The sequence below is a fragment of the Electrona antarctica genome (genome assembly GCF_951216825.1).
Source record: "Electrona antarctica genome assembly, chromosome: 10".
NCBI lineage: Eukaryota > Metazoa > Chordata > Actinopteri > Myctophiformes > Myctophidae > Electrona > Electrona antarctica.
In genome coordinates this window covers 20,330,083-20,351,949 of record NC_136791.1, presented here as the reverse complement: position 1 = coordinate 20,351,949, position 21,867 = coordinate 20,330,083, and the positions used below count along the sequence as shown (strand labels likewise).

The window sequence follows — 21,867 nt, the reverse complement described above, 5'->3', positions numbered from 1 at the left end:
GATTAAGTCAGTGGTTCTCCAAAATGTTCATGTCAAAAAATTGGAAGTGGAATTGAAACAGTGTACTGGTACCGTTCGCATCGCTCTAGAGCCTTGGAGCGCTTGTTGCCCATTCCGATGACGTGTCAAAAAGTGACACGTCATCGAAAATGTCCCCTGCCTGTTAAGCTGACGAAAACGAAAATCTTAAAACAATCATAACTCCCGATCTAAATCATCCCGTCTAATTCTGAAAAAAGATCCTGTGTTTGACGGCCTTCCGCAGTCCAGTCGCTAGTCGCGATAGATTTATTATTACCTCCCGTTGTTGTCGATCGACTCTAGAGTGGTGTGGCACACCAGCTTCCGGTGCGCCGGTAAAAGTGGTCCGTGCGCTATAAATTATGGGCACATGGATGAAATGGATTAAATAGTTCCGGGCCTCCAAGGTGTTAAACAACTAGTCGACTAGTTGACTTAACTTGACTAGTAAACTAGGCAACTAGTCAACTAGTAAAAAAAGCCCTAGTGTGTGTGTGTGTGTGTGTGGGGGGGGGATCGGTTTGGGAGGCCCCCAATTGTGCGCTCGATCTGCTCCCCGCCCCGGCCTGGTATTGACTTGTCACCTGGTATTGACTTGCCACTGCCACACTTTGAGAACCATTGGTTTAATCTTTCGTCATGAAGGCGGCGACACCCAGACCCAGGTCATAAACGTGAGTTCATTTTGATACACATAATCGGAATCAATTTAATAACCAAATACAATAACATGCAGGACCTTGACAGACAAGCTTAACAGAATCTCCCACATTGTTAAAACTAGGGTGTGTGTGTGTGTGTGTGTGTGTGTGTGTGTGTGTGTGTGTGTGTGTGTGTGTGTGTGTGTGTCTGTACTCACTTGTTTATACTCAAAACCTTTTCGTTGACTCCTTGAGTTCTGGAGTTGAGGAAGTGAACTGGGTGACAGCCATGGAAAACGTCCTGTTAGACATAATTATTTTAGTAGTAACGTCACGCCGTGTCATTCAAGTGCACAGGAGAGCAACATGCCAGTTATTAATGGTCACTCACTTCAATGATAATTTACTTCTTCATAGAGGTATGTCTCCCTCCAGTGCTGAACACAAGCAACAGCACTTTAACCCATTTAGACCTAAGGCCGATTCTAAAAAAAAAAGTTTTCTAAATGATAACAGTTTTCTGAAAAATCTATGTTTCTATGTCAGTGGTGCTCAACCCTTTTCATGTCATGGACCCCCAGAATTATCTGTATTTGGCCAACCGACCCCAATCTGAAAATATGTTGTTCCAAGGACCCCACAGAAGCAAAGATATGAGTTAAAAACGTTCGCTCTGAAAGAATATATATTCAAAGATTTGCGCCACATTTTCACGATTTTTTCAAAAAATAGCAGATCTACAATCTATGAGCTTGTAGATCTGCTAGTTTTCAATGGCTAAAGTATAACATAATCCTTAAAACACCAAAAGGGGTTCCCGTCCTGAATGGGTAAAATGTGAGTATGAGAAAGGGGATTTGCGTGAATATATCCCATCGTAACGCATGTTCGTCTCATTGTATGTGTATGTGTAAGCATGTGGGTCCTTATGTGGCCTGCATACCAGCATGTGTATTATTGTCTCTACGATGAATTGAAAATAATCATTTCCAGTTTCCACAATTAATAAAACACAAAACACACTGAACCATTCCATTGAATCTATAATACTTGCAGTATAGTTGGAAATATGGAAATTAACATGTGGATCAGGATTAACTGTGACCATTGTGCAATAAACTGGATTATCAGTTTAGTTGTAATTGAAACATATAACATCCTGGTCTGGCCTATGTTTGTGCAAGATACAAGTAGGGGGGAGTAGGCTAAATATTAATTTCTTAGCAATTACTCTATTGATGGCATTTGTTTTTTAATTAATCAAATCGGGAACCGAAATAATCATGTAACCATTTAAACATTATGTTATACTTTATCGCGCAACAGTGTAGTGCGAAAATCCGACAAGTTGTGGAGCTTCATCAGCTATTTTCAATATCTTCGCTAATACTTTAAAGGACAACTTTAGTTTTTTTCAACCACGGTTCATGTTTTAGGTTATAGCGATTTATTTTTTTATTATTTACTATAGTCCTACTAGACCCCAGGAAATTACATCTGGCCACAAAATATCACAGGATCTACTGAATGTGAAGGTAGCCTACTGGGGGGATGCCATACTGTGTGTAGTAGGCTCAATATGTCAGTTTGACACATTCAGTAGATCCTGTGATCTTTTGTGGCCAGATGTAATTTCTTGGGGTCTAGTAGGACTATAGTAAATAATAAAAAAAGAAATCGCTATAAAATGTTGTGAAAAAATACATATTTAGCCCCATGTTCAAATGCCCCCCACCCCCTGTCAAAAACAGCTAAAATCCCTAAAACGAAAGAAAGCAGCAAATGAAAAACAAAAATGAACACTCATCTTTTACTTTCTCCAATAACAACCTAAAACATGAACCTTGGTTTTAAAAAACTAAATTTGTCCTTTAACATTTTCGCTTGTAGTAATAATAACATGCTCACAATAGGGATATAAGTATTAATCCATGACTTTATGCCAGTGGTTTTCAACCAGTGGTCCTTGAGAGGGTTCCAGGTGGTCCCCAGATGGAGCTGGTAACTAAATGGACCCTTATATCTGTAACTTTTAGAGTGTAAAATGTAACCAAATGGACCCGTACACTCTCAAAAGTTACATTATTGTTAAACATCTGCATTGCTTAATTTACAAGAAGTCTACATAATTAGAGAATGTAGAATTGTTATTTTGATCAACATTTGCCAGTTATCTCTCCTAATGGGGATATTCTAGGTTTTGGGTCTGAGAGGCAAAATGTCATCAAATAGTGGTCCGTGGCTCAAATGCCCAATAAATAATGGGCCTTGATATGAAAAAGGGTTGAAAACCTTTATACAATGATTTGAAGAAAAAAAAGATCAATTCAAGGGATGGATGAAGTGTTGTATTAACCTGCTGCAACAGTGTGAGCTGCTGTGCCGTCCGCTGTGCGCTGTATTCACTCTGGCCAAAGGGGCGGCGCTCATCGGCACGGTGGCGCCATCCGCTGGTCAGGTGGTCGTCCGCCAGGGAGCCGTAGGCAGGCACGGGCAGAATCGCGGCGATGGAGAAGGCCTTCTCTTTGGGCTCCACCACCCGAGAGATCTTCCACTGAAACGTCTACAAAGATACATGACAATTAGTGTGAAGAAGGCTAATGTGTTCTTGTTTTTTTTCTTGTTTTCTTTTAAAGGAAATGTCTGAATATACTTTAAGTGGAGTCTGATATGGGAGAGAAGGCCTCGCATTTCTGATTTAACAGGATAAGTGCCATACCCGTAAAGACGAGTTTACCGTAACTTTGTCCAGGTTGCCATAGCCGTAAATGCGAGCTTTGTTTAATCCACGTTAATCAGCGATTCATTAGCATCGGGTTAGCATGTTTGTGGCATTTTTAGCTAGCTACAGACCCGGACGATGTAAAAACGGCCAAAATTCCCGCGTGCAAACCCGTGAACGCACGCAAGCCGTGCGTTCGCCCTATTACACTGGTCTGAGATCAGAGTAATGATGAGTTCCGGTTCAAACTGGTGTAAACATCCGCTACTTTTTGGGACAGGTTATACAAAAAACATCTGGCACCCAGCACCACCCCATCTAGTGTCCACCCAGCAGAACATCATTTAAGGTTAAAAAAGGCTGCATGATGTAAAAGGAAAAAAAAAAAATGTCAGCCACAAGAGATCTTACAATAAGGTCGTCAACAGCAATGAGAAAAAAGGATAGACCACTGATCACTGATTACTGGTATCTTATATACAGAATACAACTATAAAAAGAATAACTAACTAACTAAAGAACATTTCACAATAAACAACTATATATATATACTTTTCAATAGATCTGGGCTTTTGGTCAAACGGATGGATATATTGGTTCAGGCTGTAGTTTTCATATATTACGGACCATTATATTACACTGACTTTTCTTCCCGGGTCCTCGACGGACGATTTGCCGCATAGCAGCTGGACAGACAGGGAGTCATCGGCCTCATCTGGGCTGATCAGGCTTTCACCTCCATGATGGCTCCTCCACGTCTTACTGGGAGAGCTGTGGAGGCTGGTGAGAAGGACCCCTCCTCGGCTGTCTAGCGGAGCCACCTGTACAGGGCAGTGTTGTTTTTGGCAGCAAATTTAGATTTTAGTTTGTCATTAGTCTCTTGAATAGTTTGCATTTAGTTTTAGTCGCATTTTAGTCAACTGGAATGTTTAATGTTAGTCTAGTTCTAGTCGACTAAATGTCATAAGATTTTAGTCTACTAAATCTACAGTTAATTTAGTCGACTAAAATGTATTTTTGCAAATGCCCAACAAGCAAGTTTACATACAAAGTTGTATGTCAACGAGTATAAAATAAACATAGGCGTTTGGCTGTTTCTGAGAATTTTCAATCCATAATGAATGATCGATGTGCCCAAAATAGGAATGCCAGGGTCAATGTGGCCAATGTTCTGCTCCTATGTGTGGTTACCTGAGTGATGAGAACGTTCTGCTCCTATGTGTGGTTACCTGAGTGATGAGAACGTTCTGCTCCTATGTGTGGTTACCTGAGTGATGAGAACGTTCTGCTCCTATGTGTGGTTACCTGACTGATGAGGAAGTTCTGCTCTTATGTGTGGTTACCTGAGTGATGAGGAAGTTCTGCTCCTATGTGTGGTTACCTGACTGATGAGGAAGTTCTGCTCCTATGTGTGGTTACCTGAGTGATGAGGAAGTTCTGCTCCTATGTGTGGTTACCTGAGTGACGAGAACGTTCTGTTCCTATGTGTGGTTACCTGAGTGATGAGAACGTTCTGTTCCTATGTGTGGTTACCTGAGTGATGAGGAAGTTCTGCTCCTATGTGTGGTTACCTGACTGATGAGGAAGTTCTGCTCCTATGTGTGGTTACCTGACTGATGAGGAAGTTCTGTTCCTATGTGTGGTTACCTGAGTGATGAGGAAGTTCTCCAGTGTTGTCAGAAGGCCAGACGGCTGTGTGAAGTCCACCAGCCTGCAGTCCATCACCCAGGCCTCCAGCAGAGCCAAGCTGCGATGGAACACCTTTGCATCGTCTCCTGACAGCTCTGGACCAGCTCTGGCACAGAAGAATGATTGCATTGAGGTTAAGCCTGATGCATACTTCATTCTCCCCTAGAGATAGGGTGAGAAGTTCAGTCACAGCGAGAGACTCGAAGTAGAGTCGCTGCTTCTTTGCTTGGAAAGGAGCCAGCTAAGGTGGTTCGGGCATCTGGTTAGGATGCCTCTCAATTGAGCGTCTCACTAGGGAGGTCCTCGATGCACGTCCCGCTGGAAGAAGACCCCAGGGCAAACCAAGGATGAGTTGGAAGGCTTATATCTCCAAATCTGCCGGAAACGCCTTGGGATCCCCCAGAATGAAGTTACTAATTTTGCTGTCGAGAGGGATGTCTGGAGCTCTCTGGTGGAGCTGTTGCCTCCGCGACCCGACTGATAAGCAGTTGAAGATGGATGGATGGATGCATCCTAAACTCACAATATATCGCGGATGATGGCTTTACAAAACTTAACGGATACACAATTTAAGCAAACACAAACCACACACCAGAAGTAGAGTGCTCAGCCAGAGGTAGGAGCAACACTAATATGGCATTCAATAAAAATGGGGTGTTTTCATGAGAGATATACAGTATATATATACCTTGAGGAACTGATGAATCTGTCCATTAGGAATTGAAGAAGCTCCTCTGGAGTACAGAAGTGGCGATACGTGTACAGGAAGTGTTGGACGTAACCTTCCAGAGCTGCATTTCTACAACAAGATGGAACATTATAATATCAACACACTTGAGAACATTGTGATATCAAATTCATGTCAGGAGTCACTGAAATGTATTAAATAAGATTGTCTTGCTAAAATGTTATGAGATCCTTCAGAATATTCAGGAATATAGAAGCTTATGATATTGTAATATACTGTATGGCCAACAGGGAATCGGGTCATAATCATATTGCGCCTAGTTGTGAGTTTGTAGATTGGCTACATTTGCGGAACGTTCACCTTAGTATGATTAAGGATAGATTTTACGTATGTCGCACTCATATGTTTGAAGCTATTTGCTTTTAACTGGAGTGGAGTTCACTCGCATAATCTTTGTATTTAGTAGTGGAGTGGGATGTATGGAGCTCTCTGCTGGAACTGTTTCCCCTGCGACTCGACTACGGATAAGCGGTTGAAGATGGATGGACACTGTTCCCATCTGAATCTATAATTGATCTAATTTATCATGTCTCATTCTCTCCATCTCTGCTACAGTAGGTAGGTACACAAGTACACATATTTAGGGGAATTTCAATGATGGTGTATTGGTAGGAGGGATCTGGCCGATTGTAATGGTCTGGTCTGGGCCAAAAATCTGGTTATCTACCTAGGTTTGTCTGTCTGTCTGTCATCACGAACGTAGACTGATCATAGCTCACGTCACTTTGTGCATGAGTTCTCCAAGCCAATGACCAAACCAGAGTCCTGTTGACAAACAGATTACTCAGATTTCGGGAGGTGTATAGTTCCAGACTGCTATATAGAGCGTCGCAGTCCTGCCTCCTACCCTGGACCAGGAAATGAAACCCAATGCATTATTCTCATAGACATTTCTTAAAGTATTTATTTAAAGACGGTTACGCCGCGGACAAAGCCAACTCGAGTCGTGACAACTCATGACAACACAAACAATATTTTGGACCAAACAAATAATTAGAAAGAAGAAAAAAACGGCAGGTTACAACACTTTTTTTGTTGTTTTTCTTCTTTGTAATTATTTGTTTGGTCCAAAATATTGTTTGTGTTGTCATGAGTTGTCACGACTCGAGTTGGCTTTGTCCGCGGCGTAACCGTCTTTAAATAAATACTTTAAGAAATGTCTATGAGAATAATGCATTGGGTTTCATTTCCTGGTCCAGGGTAGGAGGCGGGACTGCGACGCTCTATAGCATTCGGAGATTGTGGAATAGTTGTCTGGCTATACGCGAGACTAGTTTCCTACAATGCGTTTCCAGTCAAAGTGTATAATGAGTAATACCTAGCATAGAGGTACGCCATGAGACCCAGCGGAGACCCGGCCTGCAGTGTCCTCTTCCCTTTGTGGGTTCCAAAGCTCAGCACGGCAGGGTCTTCAGAGGATCGCAGTTCCAGAGAACCAGGACCACACGCTGCCAAGGACGACAGCTGGGACACGTCTAAACCCCACTGTTCCACCGTCAACATCTGGACATAAACACACCAGTCACGTCAGATCAATTGTTAGGAAGTGCGTGAACTGAAGCAGCCCATTCAGGTGGATGAACTAGTTTGTTAGTGGATTCGAATGTTATCAACCAGTAGGTTACTCATCAAGACCATGCAATGGAGCCAGTAGGCTCTATGGGAGTGGAGACGTTGTCGGTCGCATTGTCCGACTGCTAACCCAATTACTAAACCTAACTATAACCCTAACCTGCAGTCTTTACCGGCCACGTAAGTAAACATAAAGCAAAGTTGTTGTATAGCGTCAGGTTCACGATGTTTTCGCTTCGGCAGCAGTAATTTCACTCAGTCCCTATGCGCATTCTGTAGCTCCGAGATGAGGTCCCACTGTCTTAGCCTTGAAACCACGTTTCAGTGTGTAGTGTAATGCTTAATTGGGTCGTCCACTCACAGTTAACAGCCTTTGTATTGAGTTTGTGCTTGAAATGTACTGTAATTCTGCAAACTGTTAATAAATATTTCAATCAATCAATCAATCAGAACCGGCACGTGGTTTCAACTAGGAACATTTCTCACCCTTTTCTGCACATCGTATCCAAATAATAAAGGTCCGATAATGAGCTAAACTAATTTGACTTTATTCCCGGACAAGAAAATCCAAGTTTAAACGAGTGTTTAAATGACTTATTTAGCCATGTTTTGCAAGGAGGAGAGACAGCATTATAGCGCCTCCCCTGGTCGAATGTCGAGTGAACTAAAGTCAGTTGGAAAATCTAATTGCGACATTCGAGGTGGTGGGTGAAATCAACCCTCAACGGCTTCTGACAGACATATGGGAGGGGATGGGGGAGGGAAGCCGCAGGGGCGCTAATGCTGCCTCTCCGGCTGCAACTTCCTTGCAAAACATGGCAAAATAAGCGATTTAAACGCTCGTTTCAACCAGTAACTTGGATTTTCTTGTCCGGGAATAAAGTAAAATGAGTTTTATTTAGCTCATTATCGGACCTTTACTTTTTGGATACGATGTGCATTGTGCAGAAAAGTTTAAGAAATGTTCCTAGTTGAAACCACGTGCCGGTTCTGAAACGCGGTAGAAGGCTAAAACAGTGGGAGCTAATCTCGGAGCTCCAGAATGAGCGTAGGGACTGAGGGACCATATGGGGCTAGAGCTTGATGGTGAATATGGGTTGGTAACATTGGAAGCGGGTGGGTTTGTGTTGCACCTCAAGGTATTTCTTCACAGACTCCAGGAAGTCCACTCTGGATATCAGCTCTTCCAGTTGGGCCTTGAGCTTGGACGACATCAGTTTGCTCTCACAACCTTTTGGGATTAATAACATTATGTTAACGTTATTTGTTTTCGTAAATACTTTGCCATGCTGCAACTGAATGTTAACATTTCATTTTAATTTAAGCCATCATGTAGCACCATGCAATAGTCACCTTTGTTTTTTCTGTCTTGTTGGATCAGCTTCTGGTAGAAGTTTCTAGTCTTCCTCAGATTCCTCGTCTCAATGGTCAGTTGCTGTTGTAGCTCCTGTGTAGAAGAGGTGAATTCAAACTCAAGCAATTAACCAAAATCTTGTGAATTTGTTGTCATTGAAAGGAGCCACATGCTGTACACCTGTACCAGTGTGTTGATTTCTTTGACTAAAACTATGACGAAAAAATGTTTGTCGACTACCTTTTTTTCACTCAATCAAAACTAAATATACGTTACCATACTGTACCGTACTGTACGTTACGTACTGTGCTGTACTGTACCGTAGCATACTGTGCTGTACCGTATTGCTGCGCCATGTGTGTGCGTGTGTGTGTGTGTGTGCGCGCATGCGTGCGTGTATGTAGTGAAAAGGGCAATTTGGCAATTTCACATTGCCAAATGTAGGGAACAAGGTATCCTGACAAATTATACTCTGGGAAAATATTCTTGTTTGACAGTGCTGGCGGGCTGTGTTTAATTAGGAATGATGAAGCCGTGGGCCGTATAAAATGTGTCCTCGCGCCGCATTTGGCCCGCGGGCTGAACTTTGGACACCCCTGGTCAGTAAAGGGTCAGGGTTGACGTCATTCCTGGCCCTCTCCAGTGTGACGGGCTGTGGTGGAGCTCATAACAACAGCCCTATCCAAGTGTGCGCACAGTCGCGCATACACACACACACAGACTTCATTAATATTCTATTATAAATCATAACAACCTCTGCTGCCACAGGCTAAGTTCAACACATTACCATTCAATCAAGTTGAGGGAAAATAATGTGCAAATTACCTTAAATCCCCTCAAACCCACATCTCTCGTTCCTATTTACCCCAAAGCCTGACCATGGCCTACTTTATACCAGATTTGAATATCATTCTTGTAAAGGGTAAAAATAAACTAAGAAGTGGACTTAATTTGAATATCTAATTGTTCCTCCTGTAGTAAATAACATTGTGATAATAAAGAAAATATGCCAAATTCCCAACAACTGCATATTTCCAACCAGCCATGGGGAATTCAAGTAACTTCAAAATGACAACAACAATAATAGTGTTGCTTCAATTATCAGTTACGTTGAATAGCTGTAGAAACAAAACTTATGTGTATTGCTTGTTACCAAATTGACCTGTATCTGTCCATTTGGTTTCATTCTACGTGTTTAAAATAAATAAATGTTAATTATTTAGTTAAATTATTGTTAAACATCTCATTACTTAATTTACAAAAAGTCTACACAATTAGATAATGTAAAAGAATTGTTATTTTTGATCGTTTGCCTGTTATCTCCTACGGTAACAATTAAAGGACAACTTTAGTTTTTTTCAAACAAGGTTCATGTTCTAGGTTGTTATTAAAAGATGAGTGTTAATTGTTTTTCATTTGCTGCTTTCTTTAGTTTTTATTGAAAAATACATATTTAGCCCATGTTCGAATGCCCCCGCCCCCTGTCAAAAACAGCTAAAATCCCTAAAACGAAAGAAAGCATCAAATGAAAAACAAACTAGAAAAAGTGCCCTTCTGGGCACAGGTCTCCACCAGGAGGATGTTGTGTGTGTGTGTGTGTGTGTGTGTGTGTGTGTGTGTGTGTGTGTGTGTGTGTGTGTGTGTGTGTGTGTGTGTGTGTGTGTGTGTGTGTGTGTGTGTGTGTGTGTGTGTGTGTGTGTGTGTGTGTGTGTGTGTGTGTGTGTGAGACGCGGCTTGGCCTGTTGTAGCGCCACCATGAGGCTGATTTGAAAACTGTCAAGTGGCATTTCTTCCTCAGCCTAGTGGGAATATGCATGCACAGTTTCACCGCAATCGGACGCTGCGTTGAGTAATTGTGGCAATTTGTACAAAACGGGTACAAAGCGGGCTACTCCTGAAAGGTTTAGAAGCCAATCGTAGGCAATGAAGGTGGATTATGAGAAATCAAACAAACGCGTCTTGATCACATGACTATGGAGAGCATGTGTACCGATTTGCGTGAAATTTGGATATAATCTGAAGTAATATCTGAAGTAATATTAGAAAATGTGTTTTACATATGTCGGCCTCCTGGTGGCGCTATAAAGAGCAGATGTGAAAAATTCCAGGCAAAGGTTTTCCCTTGGCCTCTAGGGAGTTGGCATACAAAGTTATCCACAGATCCGTGCAGTTAGAGGTAAAAACACTTTTCGGCGAGTTATAGCGCCACCATGAGGGTGAGTTGAAAATGTTCACGTGGCATTTCTTCCTCGCCCTAGTGGGAATGTGCGTGCACAATTTCACAGAAAGCACACGATGTGTCCATGATTTGCAGCATTTTGTTGAAACTGAGCACTCCTGCAAACTTTGGAAGCCAATCTTAGCCAATCAGGATGGAGTCTGAGAAATCTGAAAGACCTGTTTTGTTGAATGGCTCTAGAGAGACTGTGTACTAATTTGCGTGATGTTTGGACAAAATCTGTAGGTGTACTGTCCAAAAACTTGTTTTGCACAAAGCGGCCTCCTGGTGGCGCTATAACAGGCCGTTCTGGAAATTCTGGGGCAGAGGTTCATCGTTGGCATCCAGGGAGTATGTGTGCAAAATTTGACATCGACCGGGTTAACGGTGCCGGAGATTAGCTGTTCACAGACGGACGGACGGACACACACACGGACACACACACGGACGGAGTGCAAAACATACTCTCTCCCCATGCCTTCGGCCTGGTGGAGACAATAACACTCATCTTTTACTTTCTCTAATAACAAACCTAAAACATGAACCTTGGTTGGAAAAAACTAAAGTTGTCCTTTAACATCAAATACAGCATGGAATTGCTGTAGGCCAAAATATTAACAACATATTCTATAAGTCTTCCAGGCTAAATCAATCTTATCAAACGGTGGTTCCGTGGCTCAAATGCCGAATGAATAATGGACCTCGACATAAAAAGGGTTGAAAACCACTGACCCTACCTGCATCTTCAGGTCCAGGCAGGGCGTTTCCGAGTGCTGGCCCAGATTCAGAGCGTACTGAATCACCTCCGCACTGAAGCAGTCTTCTCCATAGAAGGCCAGGGTCCATGAACGCGGGCTGCCGCCGCCGAAGCCCATGGCGGATTCTCCCGGTGATCGGGATCCGGGGGATGTTAGGAGTCTCTCTGAGACCAAAGAGTCGCTATCCTCCATGTCCTCCGAGCGGTCAGAAGAGCTCATCTGACCCTCGTTGTGGCTCCCCCTCCTCGGGCCTCCCCTCCTCCTCTCTGTTCCCAACAGCGAGTCATCGGCTTCAGAGGGGCTTTCATCGTCGACCCCCGCAGGGCGATCCATGATGACCCCGCCACTACCTGAGAGCTCACCACTGGCAGCCCGCCTCACCCCTAGAGACCACAGGACAGGGAGAGCAACGGAGAGAGAATTAATGAGAGAGAGAGAGAGAGAGAGAGAGACTGAAGTGGGTGCATGAGGAAAAGCAAATATTGCTGAGGAGGGAGAGACGGAGGGAGGGAGGCAGAGCGTTGGGAGTTGACTCTGTGAAGGCTGGATCATTTTGTAGATTTTACATTATGTCTATTAGCAGTAGTTGCTAACCTTGTTACTAGGCATGGGCAAAATAAATCGATTCACTCAAATATCGCGATTTTAAATGCCACGTTTTTTTGTTTTTTTCCATGACAGTAAGACTGACTGACGTTATCTGGCTGCATTGAAGTGTATGAGTCGACTTTTCATGGTCTATATTGTTTATAATTGTTTTAGCGTGTTCTAGTAAAAAAAAAGTAAAGTAACTTGGGGGCAAAATCGCGATATTGAATTGAATCGCAATATAATTAATAATCACAATCTAAATGGAATCGGCACCCTATAGGTATGGATATCGCATCGAATCGGTAGGTAAGTAAGTGAATCGTCCCACCCCTACTTGTTACCTTAACCCGCGAACAGATGAACCCTAGCGTTGCTATTTTGGGTCACAATTGAGGAACGTTCTGCAAAAATAGTCGGCCCAAATAGGTAAACATTTGGCAAAACCAGCAGATGTACAAGCTCACATTGCGTCACTATAGAAGTATAGGGTTTAAGTCGTTAAGTGAGACTCAAAACCCAACACAGAATGGTCTACTCTACTCTGTCTGGGATGGAGACGCATTCTGTGCGTGCGTGCGTGCGTGCGTGCGTGCGTGCGTGTGCACGCAAGCCTTTGGACGGAAGTTAATTCCTGTTTCCACGACAACGCCCGTCTTACAAGAGGATCTTTGCAGCCTCAACAGCAGGACTTGGACGTTCCTGAATGTGCTGCGATCTTAAGAAGCGTATCCAACAGTCAATCAAGGCCATACCAACCCTCCAACCCACGGCCAAACTATAGTGGAACACGTTGAAACTTCACAGCTGCATGTTTCGCTTACACCGTCCAAGCAGTCTGCACACTGCCACTCATAACATCAACAGTTATACAGTTATTAGTATGGTATTAAGACCTGAGGCCAGATTCTACAACATGTCTCCTAAATCCTGACAGTTTTCTGATTCTATATCAGTGGTTCTCACATTTTTTCATGTCAAGAACACCTAAAATTATATGTATTTGGCCACCGACCTCCATCTCAGAATATTTTATTCCGGGTGATCCCCCAGAAGCAAAGATTTGAGTGCTACAAGCTTGTAATTTGTACTTTTTCATCAGCTAATGTTTTGGGCGGGAAACCCTTTTGGTGTTTTAAGCATTATATTATATACTTTAGCTATTGAAAAATAGCAGATCTACAAGCTCATAGCGCGGCACCGAGTGCCGCGCTACGAGTTTGTAGGTCTGCTATTTTTCAGAAAACTGTCAGGATTTAGAAGGCCTTTGTAGAATCGTCCTCAGGTCTAAATGGAACAACAGTGATGGTGTTAGACAGTCTGTCTTTCACCTGGGCAGACATGGTTCTGATTCTCTTCTGATCTCTCTTCACCGTTTCTGCACCGATAAGGCTCAGATTTCCCATTAAGACCACCAGGCTTCTGGCCCTCTGTCCTTCTTTCCCGTGCTCGTTCAGCAGCAGTGGGTCGACCAGGAACAACAACGTGGACGTTTCCATTCAGGTCCAGCAGACGCCTGTGCAGGTGCACCTTGTTGCCCCCCGTCCAGATAGTGGCTGTCGAGTGTGCAGTGGTGGTGGTGGCGGCGGCGGCTGCCCTTTGGAGACCCTTTGATGGAGGCTTCTCATTAGAGCCCCTGCATGGGGGGCAGATCACACACACATTTTAACCATTTATTTATGTCCACACAAAGGAGATACAAGGACACAAATAGCTGCAGTGAGTATGCCAGTATGGCCATACTGGCCCCATTCAAAGGTGCTGATAATGGATGATTTCGCCGATTCAATGCAGAGAGAACGGTCAAATCCACTGAATAGTAAAGGTGCAGTAGAGTTACACTTACAAAATCATGGCATGTGTTTTCATGGTACAAAAGGCATGTCACTCAGCATCTATCTATAGGTATAAGCAGCAGCGTCTCCGCCATATGTGGCGGCTGCCAATTATAGCAGAGACACTAAAGTACTTTACCAGCCTTTTTGCCTCGTTTTTGAGCATCCCAAGTTGTTGGAACTCTCTAACAACCAGTCTGTGGGTATGCCCTAGGCTGCCGAATATAAACACAAATAGTCTGCACCTATAGCCCAGCTCTGAGATGGTATTTAGAAGTGGTTGGTATTTAATGACCTTGGTCATAAAGGCTTCCTCTAGGACGGACACACACACACACACACACACACACACACACACACACACACACACACACACACACACACACACACACACACACACACACACACACACACACACACACACACACACACACACACACACACACACACACACACACACACACACACACACGGTTTTTGCAAAGTATAAAATATGTCTTACTGGACATAGTTAACAACCAAACATGAGAGATAAAAAGAGACAGACAGCCCAGTGAGATACAGCATAATATACACAATTGAATGACATCTCTCTCTGGTCCAAAGTGAAAAACCACAACAGAAACAAACAGCCTGGGGGGGGAATCATTATGAAAGTCAAACTTTGCACGCCAAAGACAACACTTCAGACATCTTGTAAGTCAATGGAGAATAAATTGAGTCACGACTCTCTCCCTCACTAACCACACACACACACACAACGATCCTTAAATTATTCATCACTGGCTTTGGAGTATCCCCCACAAGAGAGAGTCCTTTGCTGCGCAGCAGTGGTACAAAGCTAGTCCAACTCTGACTAAAGGGATTACCCCCCCCCCCAAGCTCTCATCTGGAGCTGTGAAGGAGGAGGGAAAAAAACAACTACAACTCAAGAGTCTATGGTGTATATATCCATCTCTCCAAACCTCTGACGTCTCCACTAATACTACAACCACAGCAGATTGAGAGTTCCCTTCTTCATGAGTAGACCTGTGGGGTGAAGAAGAGAGTGCAGGCAGATGTCTGTCTGTCTGGGGTACCGTATAACCACGTCACTGTCCCTCAGCCACTCCCCGCCTTCCATATGGATGACGTGCAAATGGCCAGATTGTTCATTCATACACTTAAGGCTCCTCGAGGCTAATTGGGAGTGTGTCTTCGCTGTCGGACAGAAACCTTGTATCTCCATATTTCAACGTATTATTGTTGTGTGAATGTGGGAAGTGAGGATGCTGGTGTCGACTGTTCACCGCTTCACCTCCCAATGTATGAATGAATGAATCATTGTAAAGCGATTTGAGCACTTGAAAAAGCGCTATATGGTGTCCGTTGGCCTAGTGGTCCAGGCGCATGACAGCGAATCGCGTGTTCGAGTCCCGTTCTTGACAACCTTTGCTGCATGTCTCTCCCCGTCTCTCTCTCTCCCTCTTTCCTGTCTTCACTTGTAACTATCAATAAAGGCAGAAAAGCCAAAAAACTAATCTTTAAAAAAAAGAAAAAGCGCTATAAAAGGAGACAATAACTATATTGGATCCATTTGGAACACTGGCTCCTCTTTCCATTTCCTGAACAGTAGGGCTTTTTAATGTACAAGGTTTCCCTGCGACAGTGAAGACGGGGCTTTGAATGTCTCTTCAGCGGTGCTTTGGCCGATCCCCTCAGCACCAACGAAAGCACACTTCACAGGCAAGGTTGCCATAGGGACCATTCTAGCTTGCGAGTGAAGTTTTGCATGTGCAGCGTGAACGCTATTTTGAGGTGCATGTTAGTATGTGTAGGAGGATAGGTCATTTACCAGTGTGACTGAAGCACCAGAAGTGTCATTTACTAAGAATACGTGCCTTCCTCCTCCTTTGATATAAATAAAGGAATAGGATATCCGATATTGTCTGTTCAAAGTAGGGTAATTATTCGGACACTGCACCAGGACACTCACGGTAGATTTGTATTCATATCATAATCATTCTTTCCACCTTTTCTTTTTCCACCGTTTTTGTGAATTTGGTAGTTCAATTTTGCTTCAAAACATTGACCACACATGAATCATTTCAGCTTCATTTATATCACTACACAAGAGTGGACATGCATTTTCTATGCTTTATTTCTTAGAAAGGAGAGATATGCAAGTGTGAGAGCAGTGTGTTGACGGTGTTGCATTTGCAGCAAATGATTGAAACCTTTATTTCAGGGGAATCCAATTGAGACCAGGGTCTCTTTTTCAATGGCGCCCTGTATACAAACAGCAATGATTTTACATACATGACATGGACACACAGTACAAAAGATATAATACACAAACACATACACACAGAAACAAAACCTTATAACCAAATATTACAAAAAGAAAATAGTAAATGAAACAAGGACATTCAACTTCAATTTGTTTTGACAATTAGGAAGAGTGACAGTTGTAGGAAGAGTTACTCACAGCGTGGATGGGCTGTAGTTGACCAGGCAGTGCAGTACACCCAGCAGGTCGTCTTCCCAGTACAGACCATTGAACCTCTCCTTGACAACGCTGGCAAACATCTGGTACTGCAGGTCCTTCAAAGAGAAGATGTACTCCCCTCGGAACAGAGAAACACAAAGGCCCGTTTGTATACAGTATAGCTATGAAAAGCACTACTGCGTTGCCAGGCGTAGATTTGTCTTCATGAATGGCCAAATGCTAAAAATACAGGTCAATTCTTGCACTCAATAATTAAGAATTAAGGAAGTCAGGATTTTGCAGTGTATCAAATCAAATCAACAAAAGGAATGATGTTATAAGACGGTTATAGTGTACAACAGGCTTTTCCAAACTGTGGTGCGCGCACCACTTTAGGTGCGTGAACGATCTCTGGGGGGTGCGCGACTTGAAAAGGGTAGTTGAGGACAGTTTATGGTGTTATTTAGCACAAATAGCAAAATCGGTAAAACACCGTTTTACGGAGATGTATAGAGCCGCAGCCGCTCCGTGTCTCATACTCTCCGTGTCTGAGAGAGAGAGTGCAGTCAACATTCCAGCTCCCCGCTCCTCCCCCTCCCCTCACACATGCACAGATTATTTAGTTTTAACTCAAGACAAGACCACTCACTTGTTTGTAAAGATACAACTGCCTTGCTGTTGTATCTTTAGTTAACCAAACTAAAATCCAGTAATCCACATGTGTCAGAAGGCTATGTTAACCAGGAACTGTGTGTGTGTGTGTGTGTGTGTGTGTGTGTGTGTGTGTGTGTGTGTGTGTGTGTGTGTGTGTGTGTGTGTGTGTGTGTGTGTGTGTGTGTGTGTGTGTGTGTGTGTGTGTGTGTGTGTGTGTGTGTGTGTGTGTGTGTGTGTGTGTCTCACTCTCCCTGAAAAACTGAAAGGATGTGCAGGACTAATATTATTACTGCATTTTGGCTGTGTAATAATAATGCACAATATATATATATTTATATATACACACACACACACCGGTATATATATAATTTTATTTATTTTCCGGTCAAATAGAACATTGGGGGGTGCGTCAGCTTAACCTGACTCCGCCAGATGGGGCAGCAGAGAGTACACTGGGTTCCCTCCTCCTGCTCCCATCGGGGAACTCTCAGGCAGACTTGATGCCCGGCCACAAAACGGCCTGGCCAATCAGCGGCAGCTAGAGGCGGGATCAAGGCAGCACTGTGTATGTCAGGGGGAAATAGGGGGTGCACGAACAAAAATGTTTGGGAACCGCTGGTTAGGAACTAAATGTCCAAATGGAAACAAATGGACCCGTATGAGTCAATTTGGTTCCATTTGTACACTCTCCGAGTTAAATGAACACGGAGGATTATAGACTGTGTAGATTGTGGTCACAGAGATAAACATTCAATCATTGGACTAATCCATGTGAGACTGGGGGAATCATTGTTGGTGATGGTATACATACCCATAGCCAGGTCCTCTGTTCCATCCTCCAAATAACCATCAAAGGCAAACTCTCCCCTGAGCAGGTCAATCACCTCTTGTAGGGCTGGATGGACATCATTGGATCTGTGGAGTTCTGAAGGGGATGCGTCCTTACCTCCCCCATTGTGGGTGAGGTGCACGGCATGCTCTGGCTTTCTGCTGTGTGTGATAGAGCTACCGTTGGCAAAATAGAGAGGCGATCTCAAAAGCTGCTGTGTGGTGGGACTCAAAGAAACAGTCACGCAATCAACCGACAGGCCATTGTTGCCCCCTGTGTGCGTGGCACAACAACCCTGGACAGAGCTTGTGATCAGGGGCAGAGTCAGCTCTAACCCGGGGATGGATTCTGGCGTGGCGATCTGGACTGGCACCAGGGTAAGGTGTCCAGTCGCGGGGTCCTGGCGTAGCAGGTAATTGTTGACAAGACTGCAGCCGTTGAGAGGGGCGGATGACAGCGGAGGATGCGAAACTCTGGGGCCCTGCTTGGCTTCGTCGGGGGACGTGAGAGGAGAGTTGACCAGTGTCCTGTCGCTAGAGGCTGTGGATGTGAGAGGAGAGTTGACCAGTGTCCTGTCGCTAGAGGCTGTGGGTGTGAGAGGAGAGTTGACCAGTGTCCTGTCGCTAGAGGCTGTGGATGTGAGAGGAGAGTTGACCAGTGTCCTGTCGCTAGAGGCTGTGGGTGTGAGAGGAGAGTTGACCAGTGTCCTGTCGCTAGAGGCTGTGGATGTGAGAGGAGAGTTGACCAGTGTCCTGTCGCTAGAGGCTGTGGATGTGCTGGTGGTGCTCACTGCCCCGTGATGATGATGAGAGGGGAGGTCCGGCCGAACTGCGCGTGAATCTGTGTCAGGTTGTGTGAGCGTCGTTGGGTCCTCAAAGTGTGCTGCTGTGAAATCCAGGCCCGTTACCTGCATGTGTTTATTGTGTTGGCTGCCTCTGCTTCTTGCAAATTCATGCACAGCCCTAGAAACACAATTGATTTGTTGACTGATAACACTTAACCCACGGGGGGACATTCAGGGTGTCACAGCAGATATATAAGAACACACAAATCTCAATAATATAAATTTTCTTCAGCCCTCATTCTGTCTTTAGATTTACTCTATAAGTGCACTTTAGTTTGACTGGGCCGCATTCTCAGCCTATGGTTTTTTGATTTCATGTGTCATCTTTTACAAAAGCACTCTTTTAGTTAAGATCAATTATTATTATATTAACCACTTACACCCTATTGTTAGTTGACCAGATTACCAAGGGCTCTAGATACTAGGACACTTCCTGTTGGGTTGGGTTTAGAAAGTAACTAGCTATTTTTTGGCGAATAAATTGCTCCTACAATAGCGATGTTTAAGGTTCACCCCTTTTGGTGTTTTAAGCATTATGTTATACTTTAGCTATTGAAAAATAGCAGATCTACAAGGTCTGCTATTTTTGAAAAATCGTGAAAATTGCGCACAAAACGCTTTTAACTCAAATCTTTGCTTCTGAGGGGTTCCTGAAATTACATATTTTTGGGGGTCCGCGGCCAAATGCATATAATTTTTGGGGGCCTTGGCATGAAATATTGAGCACCACTGATACAGAAACATGAAGGTATTTCAGAAAACTGTCAGGATTTTTTATTTCGACGTCAGGCCACAAGCTTAAAGTGAACAGCACATACCCCTCAGTGGCAGCCTCGGATAGTGGGGTCTCCTCCCCCGAGTCCTCCTCATTGGTCAGGATGATGGGGGTGAAGTGTGTGGCGATGGAAGTGAAGGCCTCTGGGAGTGTGAGTCCTTCTCTGACTGCATAGCTGTGGGGAATAGGGCCAGGCATAGGAGCCAGACGGCTCTCAGTGGCCATCGGCATAAAGCCTAATACACACAGTCACAACAATGGCAGTTACAATATCGGTGATATTGTCTCATGCAATGCACACTGGAAAATGTCACTGAAATAAAGGTAGTCAATTATTGCACTTCAGTAAATCCAAAACGAGGTTAAAATGGAAAAAAAGGTTGAAGAACCTTTTTCACCACATTAACCCTAGTGTCCTTATTTTGGGCAAATGTTCACCTTTTAGTTTTTTCCCGTAGTTACTTTTTTCTTTTTGTTTAAAAAGAAATAGCGTAAATCTTCAAACTCACAACACGTTGCGATGCGCCATGTTGGGAGTTTGCAGATCAGCTATTTTCTCTATTTGTCGTACATTTCAATATATATGGCTTAATTGCCCCGGGAAAATTTGTTGTAAACGTCATATTAAACTTTTCTTTTTTCATTTTTTTTTTCACTTTCAGTATTGCATGAGGGTCATCTTTATGAAAGTTGATGCTTCTTACCACCGTTGATATGTTCCGATTCCCCCAATGGCCTCCGCTCAGTGTCCAGTCCATCCTCCTCACCTACATCAGTCCATCTGGACAGTGGCCTCGGCTCAGTGTCCAGTCCATTCTCCTCACCTACATCAGTCCATCTGGACAGTGGCCTCGGCTCAGTGTCCAGTCCATTCTCCTCACCTACATCAGTCCATCTGGACAGTGGCTAAAAGCAAAGGCAGATCAGCTAGCTATAGGTCTGTCTTCAACAGTCCCTCCAGGCAGGATACCATTACAAGACTGCATTAAATCAACTCAACCTTAAAGTAGCTATAAGCAATAATATGTCAACATTTTAATGACCTTTTCTCTTTTTGGTATTCAGACAGCCAGACAAAAAAATTTAGTCTCTGTGACACATCTAGGGGCCGCAATCTGCATTCAAAGATTTTACTAGAAGCTTTGTCATTGGTCGATTTGCCAATGGATTTTTACCAATGACAAAGCTTCTAGGAAAATCTTTGAATGCAGATCGCGGCCCCTAGATGTGTCATATATAGACTCATTTTCTGGGAGCGTTTTACTCATTGCTGGCTGTCTGACAATTTTTTTTATAAATAAGGTCATTAAAATGTTGACATATTTATTGCTTAGAGCTACTTTAATATTATCATTAGTAGTAACAGTCGTAGCAACAGTGGGTATAGCACATTTTGAGGAGGCTTACCTGGTGAACCTTATTGATGAGTTTGGACCACACAGCTTCAGCGTTGGTCCCTTGACGTGACAAGTAATCACCACAGATCTAAGACACAAAGACAGCAAAACACCATGTACACTTCACAGTTCACACAGGATCAGTTGATCACACACACACACACGCACACGCACACGCACACGCACACGCACACAGAGAGAGAGACACCTCTCCTTTCACGTTTAATTTCATACCCACATACGGATTTTGTTCCACAATGAGAGACACAGTTTGTAATAATTTAGGATACTTAAGATGTAGCCAGCATTACCAATGATTTATTTATTTGTGATGTGACGTTGCCAACGTTGTAGAATGTAGCAATAAGCCACAAGAGGGGTGAGGTTACCGTGTATTTTATAATGGCTGAGAAGCGTGGTGAGAGGAGGGACGTGCAGCGGAGGGTTGGAGACTCTCCATTATAAAATACACGGTACCCTCGGACCTCGCATGGCTTATTGCTTTTCTGAAACGGTTACCAACATAAAGCAATTAATAACGTCATAAAACTGTTCCTAATTCACTAAAGTAGTTACACTTTCCGCCCACCAGAGCGAGCCCCACTTCCTTGTTTACTCGGCCATGCAGTCCAGCCAGCCGGGAATAGGAGGCGCTTGCTGTCTAGTTACAATGCCACCCATGTAACCCCTAGTTACCCATTCCCCCATTCAGTCATATGTGTGCGGGCGGTGCTTAGACACCCGCACGGCCAGGG

The 21,867-nt window shown here is 43.7% G+C and overlaps 1 protein-coding gene across 1 annotated transcript in view; it reads right to left on the bottom strand.

The window, feature by feature from the left end:
• Nucleotides 1–21,867, bottom strand: part of kndc1 (kinase non-catalytic C-lobe domain containing 1) — a 54,777-nt gene that overhangs the window by 12,489 nt on the left and 20,421 nt on the right. The window contains exons 11-25 of the mRNA XM_079511851.1: nt 21,123–21,200; nt 20,420–20,621; nt 19,759–19,951; nt 18,079–19,058; nt 16,614–16,752; nt 13,643–13,947; nt 11,703–12,106; nt 8,747–8,840; nt 8,527–8,624; nt 7,140–7,324; nt 5,762–5,872; nt 5,032–5,179; nt 4,029–4,205; nt 3,019–3,225; nt 881–963 (exon numbers count right to left, since the gene is read on the bottom strand). Coding sequence (XP_079367977.1) covers nt 881–963; nt 3,019–3,225; nt 4,029–4,205; nt 5,032–5,179; nt 5,762–5,872; nt 7,140–7,324; nt 8,527–8,624; nt 8,747–8,840; nt 11,703–12,106; nt 13,643–13,947; nt 16,614–16,752; nt 18,079–19,058; nt 19,759–19,951; nt 20,420–20,621; nt 21,123–21,200 — 3,404 coding nt within the window. The remainder of the gene's footprint in view (nt 1–880; nt 964–3,018; nt 3,226–4,028; nt 4,206–5,031; nt 5,180–5,761; nt 5,873–7,139; nt 7,325–8,526; nt 8,625–8,746; nt 8,841–11,702; nt 12,107–13,642; nt 13,948–16,613; nt 16,753–18,078; nt 19,059–19,758; nt 19,952–20,419; nt 20,622–21,122; nt 21,201–21,867) is intronic.